Source organism: Scyliorhinus canicula, chromosome 18 (genome assembly GCF_902713615.1).
Source record: "Scyliorhinus canicula chromosome 18, sScyCan1.1, whole genome shotgun sequence".
Classification (NCBI taxonomy): Eukaryota; Metazoa; Chordata; class Chondrichthyes; order Carcharhiniformes; family Scyliorhinidae; genus Scyliorhinus; species Scyliorhinus canicula.
This window is the reverse complement of record NC_052163.1, coordinates 75183705-75200358: the sequence shown is the minus strand read 5'-3', so window position 1 is coordinate 75200358 and position 16654 is coordinate 75183705. Positions and strand designations below refer to the sequence as shown.

At 51.8% G+C, this 16654-nt stretch overlaps 1 protein-coding gene across 1 annotated transcript in view; it reads right to left on the bottom strand.

The window, feature by feature from the left end:
* Positions 1 to 15613, bottom strand: part of smim7 (small integral membrane protein 7) — a 60206-nt gene extending 44593 nt beyond the window's left edge. The window contains exon 1 of the mRNA XM_038777224.1: positions 15486 to 15613. Within this exon, the coding sequence (XP_038633152.1) occupies positions 15486 to 15511 (26 nt within the window). The 5' untranslated portion in view covers positions 15512 to 15613. The remainder of the gene's footprint in view (positions 1 to 15485) is intronic.
* Positions 15614 to 16654: the final 1041 nt, after the last annotated feature.

Sequence of the window (16654 nt, the reverse complement as noted above, 5' to 3'; positions counted from 1 at the left end):
GTAAGACTTCTTACAATAATGTAAGTGTGGTGAATGTAACTTAGTAATTCATACTGTATTTACCAATACCATTGTAAGCGCAGTAGCGTTATCTGACCACTAGGGGGAGAAGCTCTGGGAATGCTCAGGAGTTTGTACAGGGCTCCAACTGTGGCTCCGCCCATGACTCCTCCCCCTGGACTGCTGTATAAATACCCTTGTCCAGAGTCAGCCTGCAGTTCATCGAGAGTTCAACGGGTAACAGGCTGGCTCTGTAGTAAGTAGATTAAAACCACTGTTCATATCTTAAAGCACTTGTCTAGTGAATTGATGGTTCCATCAATTTAATCTACTGAAGAACAGTCACGATCGATCATGGAATCAGCCCTCAAGCCTGGAACTCGACCCACAGGATGCAGAGGCAAAAGAAATCTTCTCCCACTGGCTGCGGTGCTTTAAGGCCTACCTGGCAGAAGCGAGCATCGCCGAAACAACAGAGGAACAGAAGTTAAGTCCACTGCACGCGAGGGTGAGCCACAGAATCTCTACGCAACTAAACTCGGCCGGTTTATATACTGCAGCGCTAGCGATACTCGATAAGATATATGTAAGGCCCATTAACGAAGTTTCCGCACGCCATGTGTTCACGACTCGCCGTCAGCGGCCTACAGAATCACTCGCCGAATTTTTAAGAGAGCTCAATAATCTATCAAATGACTGTAACTATCAAGCGGTTACCGCGGCTGAACATAGAGAACTTGCTGTACGCGATGTTTTTGTAGCGGGCCTCAGGTCTAATTATGTGCGCCAACGACTGCTAGAAAAGGGGGCCCAAGACTTAGAAACAACTGCGGAAATTGTTAGCACGATGGAGGTCTCCTTCCACAGCCTCACCTCGTTCCCCGCGGACCCCGCGACCCAATCATGGGCCCCCAACCAGCTACTCCCCCAGGCCTGTGCCACGCGGCCGCCCAGCCACCATGCTGCCCCAGCCAGCCACTATGCTGCTCCAGCCAGCCACTATGCTGCCCCAGCCAGCCACTATGCTGCCCCAGCCAGCCACTATGCTGCTCCAGCCAGCCACCATGCTGCCCCAGCCAGCCACTATGCTGCTCCAGCCAGCCACTATGCTGCTCCAGCCAGCCACTATGTTGCTCCAGCCTGCCATATCTGCGGCCAGAATCAGCACCCGCGGCAGCACTGCCCGGCCCGCAACGCGACCTGCAGCAGCTGCGGGCGGAAAGGCCACTACGCGAGAGTGTGCCTCGCAAAAAGGGCCCCAGCTTCCAACTCCCCAGTGGCACGAAGTAATCGCTCCCCACACCCGCAGGCCCCAAAACGCTGCGGCCTATGCCCCGACCCCTTCCGCCACGTGCGACTCATGGGGGGCCGCCATCTTGGACGCCACCTTCCTCGCCGCCCGCCACGTGCGATCCACGGGCCCGACCTGCATCTCCATGCTCGGACAACTCATCGGAAGAGTACGACCTCCCCGTGCGCTCGTCACGCGGCCCGCGGCTCGGCGCAGTCACCCTGGATCAATCACGCCCGAAGCATCTGCGAAATTCAATGGCAGAGGTCCAAATCAACGGGTACAACACGCCATGCCTTTTCGACTCCGGGAGCACTGAGAGCTTCATACACCCAGACCTGTTAAGACGCTTTTCGCTCACCGTGCGGCAAACTATCTCGCTCGCTTCAGGCTCCCATTCTGTCCAGATCCAGGGGCGCACCGCCGCGACACTCACAATCCGAGGCGCTAGCTACTCAAAATTTCAACTCTACGTTTTGCCCGACCTCTGCGCGCCACTCTTATTAGGCCTAGATTTTCAGTGTAACCTTAAGAGCCTCACCCTCAGCCGGCCCCTGTCCCCACTCACTATCTGCAGCCTCGCTACGCTGCGAATCTCCCCCCCTCCTCTCTTCGCCAATCTCACAAAGGACTGTAAACCCATAGCCACTCGTAGCAGGCGATACAGCCTGCAGGATAGGGTATTTATCAGATCAGAGGTCCGAAGGCTACTCAGTGAGGGGGTTATAGAGGCCAGCAATAGCCCCTGGAGAGCTCAGGTGGTGGTCGTTAAGACCGGGGAAAAATTCTGCATGGTTGTCGACTATAGTCAGACCATAAATAGATTTACGTTCCTCGACGCGTGTCCCCTCCCCAGGATTGCAGACATGGTAAACCAGATCGCCCAGCATCGGCTCTTTTCCACGGTGGATCTGAAGTCTGCATACCACCAGCTCCCAATCCGCCCGGAGGACCGCCACTACACGGCATTCGAGGCCGATGGTCGCCTCTTCCATTTCCTCCGGGTCCCCTTCGGCGTCACTAATGGGGTCTCGGTGTTCCAACGAGCAATGGACCGAATGGTGGACCAGTACAGGCTGCGGGCCACGTTTCCGTACTTGGACAATGTCACCATCTGCGGCTACGACCAGCAGGACCACGACGCCAACCTCCACCGTTTTCTCCAGATGGCACAGAAATTAAACATCACCTACAACAAAGAGAAATACGTTTTCCGCACAAACAGACTGGCCATCCTCAGCTACGTCGTGGAAAATGGAGTCCTGGGCCCAGACCCGGACCGTATGCTCCCCCTTAGAACTCCCCCGCCCCCATTGCCCCAAGGCCCTCAAACAGTACTTGGGCTTCTTTTCCTACTACGCCCAGTGGGTCCCTCAATATGCGGACAAAGCCCGCCCACTCTTTAAGGCCACAAGATTTCCCCTCTCAGCTGAGGCACGCCAGGCCTTCAACTGCACCAAGGAGGACATCGCCAAAGCAGCCATGCGGGCGGTGGATGAATCCACTCCATTCCAAGTTGAGAGCGACGCCTCAGAGGTAGCTCTAGCAGCCACACTAAATCAGGCAAGGAGATCAGTCGCATTTTTCTCCCATACCCTCTCCGCTTCAGAACTCCGACACTCCTCAGTCGAGAAAGAAGCACAAGCCATTGTGGAGGCTATTCGTTACTGGAGGCACTACCTCACATGTAGGAGGTTCACCCTCATCACCGACCATGCCTTTATGTTTGATAACTCATAAAGGGGAAAAATAAAAAATGATAAAATTCTTCGGTGGAGGATCGAACTCTCCACCTATAGCTACGATATTAAGTATCGACCCGGGAAGCTCAACGAGCCTCCGGATGCCCTATCCTGCGGGACATGCGCCAGCGCGCAGATTGACCGACTGAAAGTCATCCACAATGACCTCTGCCCACTACATCAGAGCCCGAAACCTGCCTTTCTCCAACGAGGAGGTAAAAGCGGTCACCAGGGACTGCCCGATCTGTGCGGAGTGCAAACCGCGCTTCTATAGACCAGACAGGGCCCCCCTGGTCAAGGCTTCTAGGCCCTTTGAACGCCTCACGATTGATTTCAAAGGGCCACTCCCCTCAACTAACAAGAATGTTTACTTTCTAAACGTCGTAGATGAGTTCTCCCGTTTTCCATTTGCTATCCCGTGCCCCGACATGACCTCCCACATGGTCATTAGGGCCCTGCATAGCATCTTCACCCTGTTTGGTTTCCCCAGCTACGTGCACAGCGACCGGGGTTCGTCCTTCATGAGCGACGAGCTGCGTCAGTACCTGCTCGACAAGGGCATTGCCTCGAGCAGGACTACCAGCTACAACCCCAGGGGGAACAGGCAGGTGAAGAGGGAGAACGCGACGGTCCTATTGACCCTTCGGTCTAGAAAGCTCCAAGCCTCCCAGTGGCAGGAAGTCCTCCCAGACGCGCTCCACGCTATTAGGTCCCTCTTATGCACAGCGACCAGTCAGACCCCTCACGAGAGGCTCTTCATATTTTCCAGGGGCACTACCACGGGGGTCTCACTTCCGGCATGGCTGAGGACACCGGGCCCAGTACTTCTGAGGAAACACGTCAGGGCTCACAAAACCGACCCCCTTGTTGAGAAGGTGCGCCACTCCAACCCCCAGTGCGCCTTCGTCGAGTTCCCTGACGGCCGTCAGGACACAGTATCTCTCCGGGATCTGGCACCTGCCGGATCCACCGGCCCCTCTACCCCCACAGAAGGACCCCTCACCCTACACCCCATGCTGCCGCCCCCTCGCGCTCCCGAGCCCATGAGCTCGCTCCACCAGTTCCGTGCACCCGCGCCGTCCAGCCCCCAGCGCCCCCAGTTGAACCAGAAGAGTATGAAGCTCGGACACAACCCTCCCGGAGTCCGCCATTGTACCCCAGCACACAACACCCATCCAGCCACCGCAAGAGGCTGCAACCCCGGTGCTCCGCAGATCACAGCGGACAGTTCGACCACCACCACCGCTGGAGTTGATTTTTTTGCAGGGGGTGAATGTGGTGAATGTAACTTAGTAATTCACATGTATTTACCAATACCATTGTAAGTGCAGTAGCGTTATCCGACCACTAGGGGAGTAGCTCTGGGAACGCTCAGAAGTTTGTACAGGGCTCCACCCTTGGCTCTGTCCACGACTCCTCCCCCTGGACTACTGTATAAATACCTTTGTCCAGAGCCAGCCTGCAGTTCATCGAGAGTTCAACGGGTAACAGGCTGGCTCTGCAGTAAGTAGATTAAAACCACTGTTCATATCTTAAAGCACGTGTCTAGTGAATTGATGGTTCCATCAATTTAATCTACTTAAGAACAGTCACGATCAATCATGGAATCAGCCCTCAAGCCTGGACGCCTGGAACTCGACCCACAGGATGCAGAGGCAAAAGAAATCTTCTCCCACTGGCTGCGGTGCTTTAAGGCCTACCTGGCAGAAGCGAGCACAGCCGAAACAACAGAGGAACAGAAGTCAAGTCTACTGCACGCGAGGGTGAGCCACAGAATCTCTACGCAACTAAACTCGGCCGGTTCATATACTGCAGCGCTAGTGATACTCGATAAGATGTTTGTGAGGCCCATTAACGAAGTTTCCGCACGCCATGTGTTCACGACTCGCCGTCAGCGGCCTACAGAATCACTCGCCGAATTTTTAAGAGAGCTCAATAATCTATCAAATGACTGTAACTATCAAGCGGTTACCGCGGCTGAACATAGAGAACTTGCTGTACGCGATGTTTTTGTAGCGGGCCTCAGGTCTAATTATGTGCGCCAACGACTGCTGGAAAAGGGGGCCCAAGACTTAGAAACAACTGCGGAAATTGCTACCAAGATGGAGGTCTCCTTCCGCAGCCTCACCTCGTTCCCCGCGACCCAATCATGGGCCCCCATGCTGCCCCAGCCAGCCACTATGCTGCTCCAGCCAGCCACTATGCTGCTCCAGCCTGCCATTTCTGCAGCCAGAATCAGCACCCGCGGCAGCATTGCCCGGCCCGCAACGCGACCTGCAGCAGCTGCGGGCAGAAAGGCCACTACGCGAGAGTGTGCCTCGCAAAAAGGGCCCCAGCTTCCAACTCCCCAGCGGCACGAAGTAACCACTGTTCATATCTTAAAGCACGTGTCTAGTGAATTGATGGTTCCATCAGTAAGAAAAGCAGCAGCCAATTACCCAGCGTATCATCCCCAGATAATCCGTGTTTTTAATGACGGCCGAGAGTTAAATATGGGTCGGGAAGCTGGAAAGTATTTCTCTACTGTTCTTTGAAATTGTGTCATGACATCCTTTACACCCAACTGTGTGCAGTGGAGGGGAGAGAGAGAGAGCGACGTTACCGTGTGGGCTTAGGTTACATGCTCAAATCTCTGGAGCTGAGCTTAAACCCACCAACACATGGGTCAATGCATTTTGCAGGCTGTGGTAAGGACAAAGAACAAAGGGCAGCACGGTGGCACAGTGCGTTAGCACTGCTGCCTCATGGAGCCGATGTCCCAGGTTCGATCCCAGCTCTGTCCGTGTGGACTTTGCACATTCTCCCCGTGGCTGCGTGGGTTTCACCCCCACAACCCAAAGATGTGCAAGCTAGGTGGATTGGCCACGCTAAATTGCCCCTTAATTGGAAAAAAATGAATTGGGTACTGTAAATTTAAAAAAAAACATAGAACAGTGCAGCACAGTACAGGCCCTTCAGCCCACAATGTTGTGCCGACCATTTATCCTAATCTAAGATCAACCTAACTTACACCCCTTCAATTTACTGTTGTCCATGTGCCTGTCTAAGAGTCGCTTAAGTGTCCCTAATGACTCTGACTCCACCACCTCTGCTGGCAGTGCATTCCACACACCCACCACTCTCTGTGTAAAGAACCTACCTCTGACATCTCCCCTATACCTTCCTCCAATCACCTTAAAATTATGTCCCCCTGTGACAGCCATTTCCACCCTGGGGAAAGGTCTCTGGCTATCCACTCTATCCATGCCTTTCATCACCTTGTACACCTCTATCATAAGTCACCTCTCTGCCTTCTTCGCTCCAGTGAGAAAAGCCCTAGCTTCCTCAATCTTTCTTCATATGACATGCCCTCCAGTCCAGGCAGCATCCTGGTAAATCTCCTCTGTACCCTCTCCAAAGCATCCACATCCTTCCTATAATGAGGCTACCAGAACTGGACACAATATTCCAAGTGTGGTCTAACTAGAGTTTTATAAAGCTGCAGCAAAACCTCACGATTCTTAAAATTCAATCCCCCTGTTAATGAAAGCCAACACACCATACGCCTTCTTAACAACCCTATCAACCTGGGTGGCAACTTTGAGGGATCTATGTACGTGGACCCCAAGATCCCTCTGTTCCGCCACACTTCCAAGAATCCTGCCCTTAATCCTGTATTCAGCATTCAAATTCGACCTTCCAAAATGAATCACTTCACATTTATCACATTTATCAAGGTTGAACTCCACCTGCCACTTCTCAGCCCAGCTCTGCATCCTGTCAATGTCCTGTTGTAACCTGCAACAACCCTCAACACTATCTACAACTCCACCAACCTTCGTGTCATCGGCAAACTTACTAACCCACCCTTCACTTCCTCATCCAAGTCATTTATAAAAACCCCCAAAGAGCAGAGGTCCCAGAACAGATCCTTGCTGGGACACCACTGATCACCGACCTCCAGGTGGAATACTTTCCATCCACTACCACTCACTGTCTTCTTTTCGCCAGCCAATTCTGTATCCAGACAGCCCAATTTCCCTGTATCCCATGCCCCCTAACTTTCTGAATGAGCCTAACATGGGGAACCTCATCAAATGTCTTACTGAAATCCATATACACCACATCCACTGCCCAACCTTCAACAACGTGTCTCGTCACATCCTCAAAGAATTCTATGGCTTGTGAGGCATGACCTACCCCTCACAAAGCTATCTTTAATCAAACTATGTTTTTCTAAATAATCGTAAATCTTATCTCTCAGAATCCTTTCCAGTATTTTGCTCACCACAGACGCAAGACTGATGGGTCTGTAATTCCCAGATATTTCCCTATTCCCTTCCTTGAACAGGGGAACAACATTCACCTCCCTCCAAACATCGGCACTACTCCAATGGAAAGTGAGGACGCAAAGATCATCGGCAACGGCGCAGCAATATCCTCCCTCGCTTCCCATAGTAACCGTGGGTATATCCTGTCAGGCCCAGGGGACTTATCTATCCTGATGCTTTTCAAAATTTCCAGCACATCCTCCTTCTTAATATCAACCTGCTCGAGTCCATTAACCTGGTTCACAATGTTCTCATGGGTAACAAGGTCCCTCTTTCTCGTGAATACTGAAGCAACGTATTCATTCAGGGCCTCCCTCATCTCTTCAGACTCGAGGCAAAGTTCCCTCCACTATCCCTGATCGGCCCTACTCTCACTCTGATCATCCTCTTATTTCTCACGCAAGTGTAGAACGCCTTGGGGTTTTCCCTAATCCTTCCTGCTGAGCTTATTCATGCCCCTTCTAGCTCTCCTCCGTCCATTTTTGAGTTCCTTTATGGCTACCTTGTAACCCATTAGAGCCATGGCAGATCCTTGCTTCCTCAACCTTATGCAAGCTTCATTCTTCCTCTTGACTAGAAGCTCCACTTCTCGTCATCCAAGGCTCCTTCACCTTACCATTCCTTCCTCGTCTCAGTGGGACAAAACAATTCAGCACTCGCTGCAAGTGCTCCTTAAACAATCCCCACATTACTGTTGTGCATTTCCCAAAGAACAATTGTTCCCACTTTATGCTCCTCAGCTCCTGTCTAATAGCAGTATAATTTCCCCTCCCCCAATTAAATATCTTCCCATACTGTATGTCCCTATCCCTCTCCATGACGAAGGTAAAGGTTAAAGAGTTGTGGTCACTGTCACCGAAAGGCTCTCCCACCGAGACATCTGACAGCTGGCCTGGTTCGTTGCCAAGCACCAAGTCCAATATGGCCTCCCCCCTAGTCGGCCTATCTACATATTGAGTCAGGAATCCTTCCTGTACACACCTGACAAAATGTGCTCCATCCAAACCATCTGCACTAACGAGGTTCCAGTCAATATTAGGGAAGTTGAAGTCACCCATGACAACAACTCTGTTACTTCTGCACTTTTCCAAGATCTGCCGCCCAATCTGTTCCTCTATCTCTCTGCTGCTAATGGGGGGTCTATAGAAAACTCCCAATAAAGTGACTGCTCCTTTCTTGTTTCTGACTTCCACCCATACTGACTCAGTAGACAAACCCTCCTCAACTACCTCCTTTTCTGCAGCTGTGGTGCACTACCTAATGAACAGTGCCACTCCCCCTCCTCTTTTACCTCCCTCCCTATTCTTCTTAAAACATCCAAGCCCCAGAACATCTAACAACCATTCCTGCCGCTGTGAAATCCATATCTCCATAATGGCCACAACGTTGTAGTTCCAAGTACTGATCCACACTCTAAGTTTATCTCCCTTATTCCTGACATTCCTTGCATTGAAACAGACACACTTTAACCCATTCCACTGAGTGCAACTTTGTCCTATCAACTGTCTATCCTTTCTCACAGATTTGCTGCATACTATTTCTGCCTGTTCAACAGCTACCCTATCCTCTGATCCATAGTTCTGGTTCCCATCCCCCTGCCAAACTAGTTTGAACCTTCCCGAAGAGCTCTGGCAAACCTCCCACCCAGGATATTGGTGCCCCTCCAGTTTAGGTGCAATCCGTCCCTCATGTACAGGTCCCACCTTCCCCAGTAGGTATCCCAATGATCCACATATCTGAAGCCTTCCCTCCTGCACCAGCCCTGTCGCCGCCTGTTCAGCTGCACTCGCTCTCTGTTCCTTGCCTCACTTGCACGTGGCACCGGTAGCAATCCTGAGATCACTACTCTGCTTGTCCTGCTCTTTAGCTTCCAACCTAATTTCCTAAAATCATCCCTTTTCTTAGCTATGTCGTTGGTGCCTATGTGCACCGTGACTTCTGGTTGCTCCCCCTCCCCCTTAAGAATCCTGTAGACTCGATCCGAGACATCCCTGGCCCTGGCATCCGGGAGGCAACATACCTTCCGGGAGTCTCGCTCACGACCACAGAGTCTCCTATCTATTCCCCAAACTATTACGTCTCCTATCACTATTGCTTTTCTATTCTCCCCCCTTCCCTTCTGAGCCACAGAGCCAGACTCAGTACCAGAGACCTGGCTGCTTGGGCCTTCCCCCAGTAGCATTCACCCCCCACCCACCCACCACCAACACCACCACCAACAGTATCCAAAACGGTATACTTGTTTTGAAAGGGAACGGCCTGTTCGTTTTCTTTCCCAGCTATTCTTGTCCTGTACCTTGGGTGTGGCTACCTCCCTGTAACTCTTCTCTATTACCCCCTCAGCCTCCCAGATGGTCTGAAGTTCATCCAGCTCCAGTTCCCTAACAAAGTCTGAGGAGCTGGAGTTGGGTGCACTTCCCGCAGGTATAGTCAGCGGGGACACTGGTGGTATCCCTCACCACCCACATCCCACAGGTAGAGCATACAACTGCTCCAGACTCTATCCCCTCTTACCTTGCAGAATACAGCTGCACTGTGGACCAACTGGAACTTCGCCCTCCGACTCTGCTCCCAGTCAGCTGTACTCTTTGTAAACCCCTGACTCCCTTCACGCTCTTTGATGAAATGTAGGAAATGAAATGAAAGGAGCACCTTACTCCCTCCTCGCCTCACTACCTCAGTCACCAAACTCTCACTATAGCACTCAAATGCACCCAAATTCAGCACCCCCTCAGTCACCAAACTCTCACTATAGCACTCAAATGCACCCAAATTCAGCACCCCCTCAGTCACCAAACTCTCACTACAGCACTCAAATGCACCCAAATTCAGCACCCCCTCAGTCACCAAACTCTCACTATAGCACTCAAATGCACCCAAATTCAGCACCCCCTCAGTCACCAAACTCTCACTGTTGTACTCAAATGCACCCAAATTCAGCACTCAGTGCAAACAAAGTCTGCACTGTAACTAGCTCATCTTTATACTGTGACTCTAGCCTCTGAAAACTGGCCTAATCCAATTAACTAATTAACAAGCTCCAGCTGCAAGTAGATACTTTGTTTAAAGCGGATTGAAAATTCACCTTCTTCTAAACCAAACAGCAACTTTTAAGTTAATTAACTAAATAAAAGAAAGACTAGACTTTAGGTAAAAATGAACCCTTAAAATCCCTCAGTCACCAAACTCTCACTGTTGCACTCAAATGCACCCAAATTCAGCACTCAGTGCAAACCGATGATGTATTGAACAAACAACAAAAGATACATTCAGCCGACAACTTGATCAATGTCAAAATGTCCAACAATTGTGTGTTTGTTAATTCGGCCTTATTTCAAAATTGTTTTTTTGGGGAGTTTTATATCATCAAAAGCCAAAAGAATACTTTCTTGGAGGGCTTCACATTTGATGGCATTTTGGGGGAGGTGGAAAAGGTAATTAAGGTAAGATGTGTTCATAATATCAAGTGCTGAGAGGTTGGACAGTTCAAACAAGGCTGACTGATCTGGGAACAAAAGGCAGCCACACAAGGGTAGACCACTGCAAGTGGCCAATTTATTTTGTATTGAAGTACATTAAAAAATGATCAGAACATTTCCTGCCCTTGACCTGTGAACTTAGGAGGACAATAGTGACATAACTGAACCTACTTTTAAAAAAAAACAGTGCAAAATAGAGTTTAATTGAATGTAAAGAGGCTCTCAAGCTAACAATGGCCATCAAGCACCTATCTACTCTAATCCCATTTTCCAGCACTTGGTCCCTAACCTTATATGCTATGGGATTTCAAGTACTCGTCTAAATACTTCTTGAATGTTGTGAAGGTCTCTCTCTCTCCACCACCCTTCCAGGCAGTGAATTCCAAATTCCCACCACCCTCCGGAGAAAAAGGTTTTTCCTTATGGCAGTGACGTTTAAGGGGTGGCTTGACAAATACAATGGAAATAGAGGGGTATGGACCCCGGAAGTACAGATGTTTTTAGGTTAGACGGGCAGTATGGCCGGCGCAGGCTTGGACGGCCGAAGGGCCTGTTCCTGTGTTGTACTTTACTTTGTTTTCACATCCTCTCTAAACCTCCTGCCCCTTGCTGTAAATCTATACCCCCTGGTTATTGCTGAAGTGAAATGTTCCTCCCTATCTATACCCCTCATAATTTTATACACCTCAATCAGGTTCTCCTTCAGCCTTCTCTGCTCCAAGGAAAACAACCCGTCTATCATGTCTATCTTGATAGCTGAAACACTCCAGAACAGACAACATCCTGGTGAATCTCCTCTAGAACATAGACCATTAGAACATAGAACATTACAGCGCAGTACGGGCCCTTCAGCCCTCGATGTTGCGCCGACCCGTGAAACCATCTGAAGCCTATCTGACCTACACTATTCTATTTTCATCCATGTCTACCAGTGACCACTTAAATGCCCTTAAATTTGGCGAGTCTACTACTGTTGCATGTACCCTCTCTGGTGCAATCACTTCCTTCCTATAGTGTGATGACCATACCTGTACACAGTACTCCAATTGCGGCCTAACCACTGTTTTATACAGCTCCATCATAACCTCCCTGCTCTTATATTCTATGCCTTGGTTAATAAAGGCAAGTATTCCATATGTCTTTTAAGCACCTTATCTATCTGTCCTACTGTCTTCAATGATCTATGGACATGCAGCACAAGGTCCCTCTGATCCTCTGTACTTCCTAGGGTTCTACCATCCACTGTATATTCCCTTGCCTTGTTAGTCCTCACAAAATGCATTACTTAGAGTCTTAGATGTTTACAGCATGGAAACATGCCCATCGGCCCAGCTGGTCCATGCTGCCCAGTTTCTATCACTAAGCTAGTCCCACTTGCCTGCATTTGGCCCATATCCCTCTATACCCACCCTGCCCATGTAACTGTCTAACTGCTTTTTAAAGGACAAAATTGTACCTGCCTCTACCACTGCCTCTGGCAGCTCATTCCAGATGCTCACCACCCTGTATGTGAAGAAGTTTCCCCTCTGATCTCTTTTGTATGTATCTTCTCTCACTGTAACCTATTCCCTCTAGTTCTAGTCTCCTCTACCTTTGGGAAAAGATGCCGACTATCTACCTTATCTATGCTCCTCATTATTTTATAGGCCTCTATAAAATCCCCCCCCCCCCGAACCGCCTACGTTCAATGGGAAAAAAGTCCCAACCTATCCAGCCTCTCCTTATAAATCAGACCAACAAATCCTGGTAGCATCCTCATACATTTCCTCTGCACTCTTTCTAGTTTAACAACGTCCTTCCTATAATATGGTGACAGAACTGAACACAGTATTCCATGTGTGGTCTTACCAATGTCTTGTACAACTTCAACAAGACGCCCCAACTCCTGTATTCAATATTCTGACCAATAAAACCTACCATGCTAAATGCCTTCTTCGCCACACTGCTCACTTGTGACTCCACCAGGAGCTATGAACCTTTATCCCTCGATCTCTTTGTTCTGTAACTCTCCCCAATCCCTACCATTAACTGAATAGGACCTGACCTGATTTGATCTACCAAAATGCATCACTTCACATTTATCCAAATTAAACTTCATCTGCCATTCATCGGCCCACTGGCCCAATTGGTCAAAATCCTGTTGCAATCTTATATAACCTTCTTCACTATCCACTTTTCAGGGTTATATTCCATTTGCCACTGTTCTGCCCACCTAACCAGCCCATCTATATTGTCCTATAATCTAAGGCTTTCCTCCTCGCTATTTACACCACTAATGTGTGTAATCTGCAAATTTACTGATGATACCTCCTACATTCACATTCAGATCATTAAAGTACACTACAAACAACAAGGGATCCAGCATTAATCGCTGCAGAACACCACCAATCACTGGCTTCCAGTCACAACCAACATTTGATCATCACTCACTGGCTTCTACCATTAAGCCAAAATGAAACAACTTTTATGACTGAAGTTACATTGTATTGTTCAAGGTGATTGATGAAGAGAAGCTTTTCTGCAGATGCAGTTTTAAAGAAGTGAACATTTTGAAATTCAAAAAGTTATCTCTTACTTGTAAGGTTATTAATTGATAAACAGAGCCCCCATCCCCTCCACCCCCGGTTCTCGCCCACCCTCCCTCCCTCTCTCTCTGTTCTCGACCACCCTCCCCCTCTATTCCCATCTCCCTCCCCCTATATTCTCCCCCCCTCCCCCTCTATTCTCGGCCCCCAATCCCCCCTATTCTCAACCCCCCCTTCCCCTCTATTCTCAAACCCCTCTCCCCCTCTATTCTCGACCCCCTTCCCCCCTATTCTCGACCCCCTCCCCCTCTATTCTCGACCCCCTCCCCCTCTATTCTCGATCCCTACCCCTCTATTCTCGACCCCTTCCCCCTCTATTCTCGACCCCCTCCCCCTCTATTCTCGACCCCTCCCCCTCTATTCTCGACCCCTCCCCCTCTATTCTAGACCCCTCCCTCTATTCTCGACCCCATCCCCCCTTTATTCTAGACCCCCTCCCCCCTCTATTCTCGACCCCCTCCCCCCTCTATTCTCGACCCCCTCCCCCCCTCTATTCTCGACCCCCTCCCCCCTCTATTCTCGACCCCCTCCCCCCCTCTATTCTCGACCCCCTCCCCCCCTCTATTCTCGACCCCCTCCCCCCCTCTATTCTCGACCCCCTCCCCCCTCTATTCTCGACCCCCTCCCCCCTCTATTCTCGACCCCTCCCCCCTCTATTCTCGACCCCTCCCCCCCTCTATTCTCGACCCCCTCCCCCCCTCTATTCTCGACCCCCTCCCCCCTCTATTCTCGACCCCCTCCCCCCTCTATTCTCGACCCCCTCCCCCCCTCTATTCTCGACCCCCTCCCCCTCTATTCTCAAACCCCCCCTCCCCCTCTATTCTCAAACCCCCCTCCCTCTCCCTCCCCCTCTATTCTCAAACCCCCCCTCCCCCTCTATTCTCAAACCCCCCCACCCCCTCTATTCTCAAACCCCCCCCCCTCTATTCTCAAACCCCCCCTCCCCCTCTATTCTCAAACCCCCCCCTCCCCCTCTATTCTCAAACCCCCCCTCCCCCTCTATTCTCAAACCCCCCTCCCCCTCTATTCTCAAACCCCCCTCCCCCTCCATTCTCAAACCCCCCCTCTCCCTCTATTCTCAACCCCCCCCTCTATTCTCAAACCCCCCCTCTATTCTCAAAACCCCCCCCCTCCCCCTCTATTCTCAAACCCCCCCCCTCCCCCTCTATTCTCACCCCCCCCTCCCCCTCTATTCTCAAACCCCCCCTCCCCCTCTATTCTCAAACCCCCCCTCCCCCTCCCCCTCCCCCTCTATTCTCTAACCCCCCCTCCCCCTCTATTCTCAAACCCCCCCTCCCCCTCCCCCCTCCCCCTCTATTCTCAAACCCCCCCCTCCCCCTCTATTCTCAAACCCCCCCTCCCCCTCTATTCTCAAACCCCCCCTCCCCCTCTATTCTCAAACCCCCCCTCCCCCTCTATTCTCAAACCCCCCCTCCCCCTCTATTCTCAAACCCCCCCTCCCCCTCCCCCTCTATTCTCAAACCCCCCCCCCTCCCCCTCTATTCTCAAACCCCCCCTCCCCCTCCCCCTCTATTCTCAAACCCCCCCCTCCCCCTCTATTCTCAAACCCCCCCTCCCCCTCTATTCTCAAACCCCACCTCCCCCTCTATTCTCAAACCCCCCCATCCCCCTCTATTCTCAAACCCCCCCCTCCCCCTCTATTCTCAAACCCCCCCTCCCCCTCTATTCTCAAACCCCCCCTCCCCCTCTATTCTCAAACCCCCCCTCCCCCTCTATTCTCAAACCCCCCCCTCCCCCTCTATTCTCAACCCCCCCCTCCCCCTCTATTCTCAAACCCCCCCTCCCCCTCTATTCTCAAACCCCCCCTCCCCCTCTATTCTCAAACCCCCCCTCCCCCTCTATTCTCAAACACCCCCTCCCCCTCTATTCTCAAACACCCCCTCCCCCTCTATTCTCAACCCCCCCCCCCCCCTCTATTCTCAAACCCCCCCCCTCCCCCTCTATTCTCAAACCCTCCCCCTCCCCCTCCATTGTCAACCCCCCCCCCCTCCTCTATTCAACCTCTCCCCCTCCCCTTTCCGGCGCCCCTGTCCCGGGTCCTATCTCCCGCCCATTACCCGAACAGCAGGAAATCGCCGATCATCGTCCCGCAGCTCACTGCCCAGCGCAGCCGCAGCCGGAAGGGTCGCACAGCCAATCAGGGTTCACGGTCCGGGCCTGTCCTCCAATAGAAGCGCCGGATGTCAATAGTACCCAGCATGCTCGCTGGCTTAAATGACGTCACAGTTTTCCAAATCGCAACAAAAACCCGAAAAAAACCGCAAACCTCACCCCAAACCCCCAGCCCCTCACCCCCAGCCTCCCGAAACCCCAGCACCTCACCCCAAACCCCCAGCACCTCACCCCCAAAACCCCAGCCTCCCGAAATCCTAAAACCTCACCCCCAAAACCCCAGCACCTTACCCCCCAAACCCCCAGCCTCCCAAAACCCCAGCACCTCACCCCCAAAACCCCAGCACCTCACCCCAAAACATCACCTACAAAAGCCCAGCACGTCACGCCCAAAACCCCAGCCTCCCGAAACCAAAAAACCTCACCCCCAAATCTCCAGCACCTCACCCCCAAAACCCCACCCCCCCAACCCCAGCACCTCACCCCCAAAACCCCAGCACCTCACCCCCAAACCCCAGCACCTCACTCCCAAACCCCAGCACCTCACCCCCAAAACCCCAGTCACCCCAAGCACCTCACCCCCAAAACCTCAGCCTCCCTGAACCCCAGCCTCCCAAAACCCCACCCCCAAAAAACTCCAGCACCTCACCCCCAACACCCCAGCATCTCACCCCCAAAACCCCAGCACCTCACCTCCATAACCCCAGCACCTCACTCCAAAAACCCCAGCACCTCACTCCAAAAACCCCAGCACCTCACCCCCAAAACCCAGCACCTCACCCCTCAAACCCCAGCCTCCCTAAACCCAAAAGCTCATCCCCAAAACCCCAGCACCTCACCTCCATAACCCCAGCACCTCACTCCAAAACCCCAGCACCTCACCCAAAAACCCCAGCACCTCACCCCCAAACCCCAGCACCTCACCCCTCAAAACCCCAGCCTCTCTAAACCCAAAAGCTCATCCCCGAAACCCCAGCACCTCACCCCCAAAACGCCAGCACCACACCGCCAAACGCCAGCACCCTCACCCCAAAACGCCAGCACCTCACCCCCAAAACGCCAGCATCTCACCCCCAACCCCCAGCCTCCCAAAACCCCAGCACCTCACCCCAAA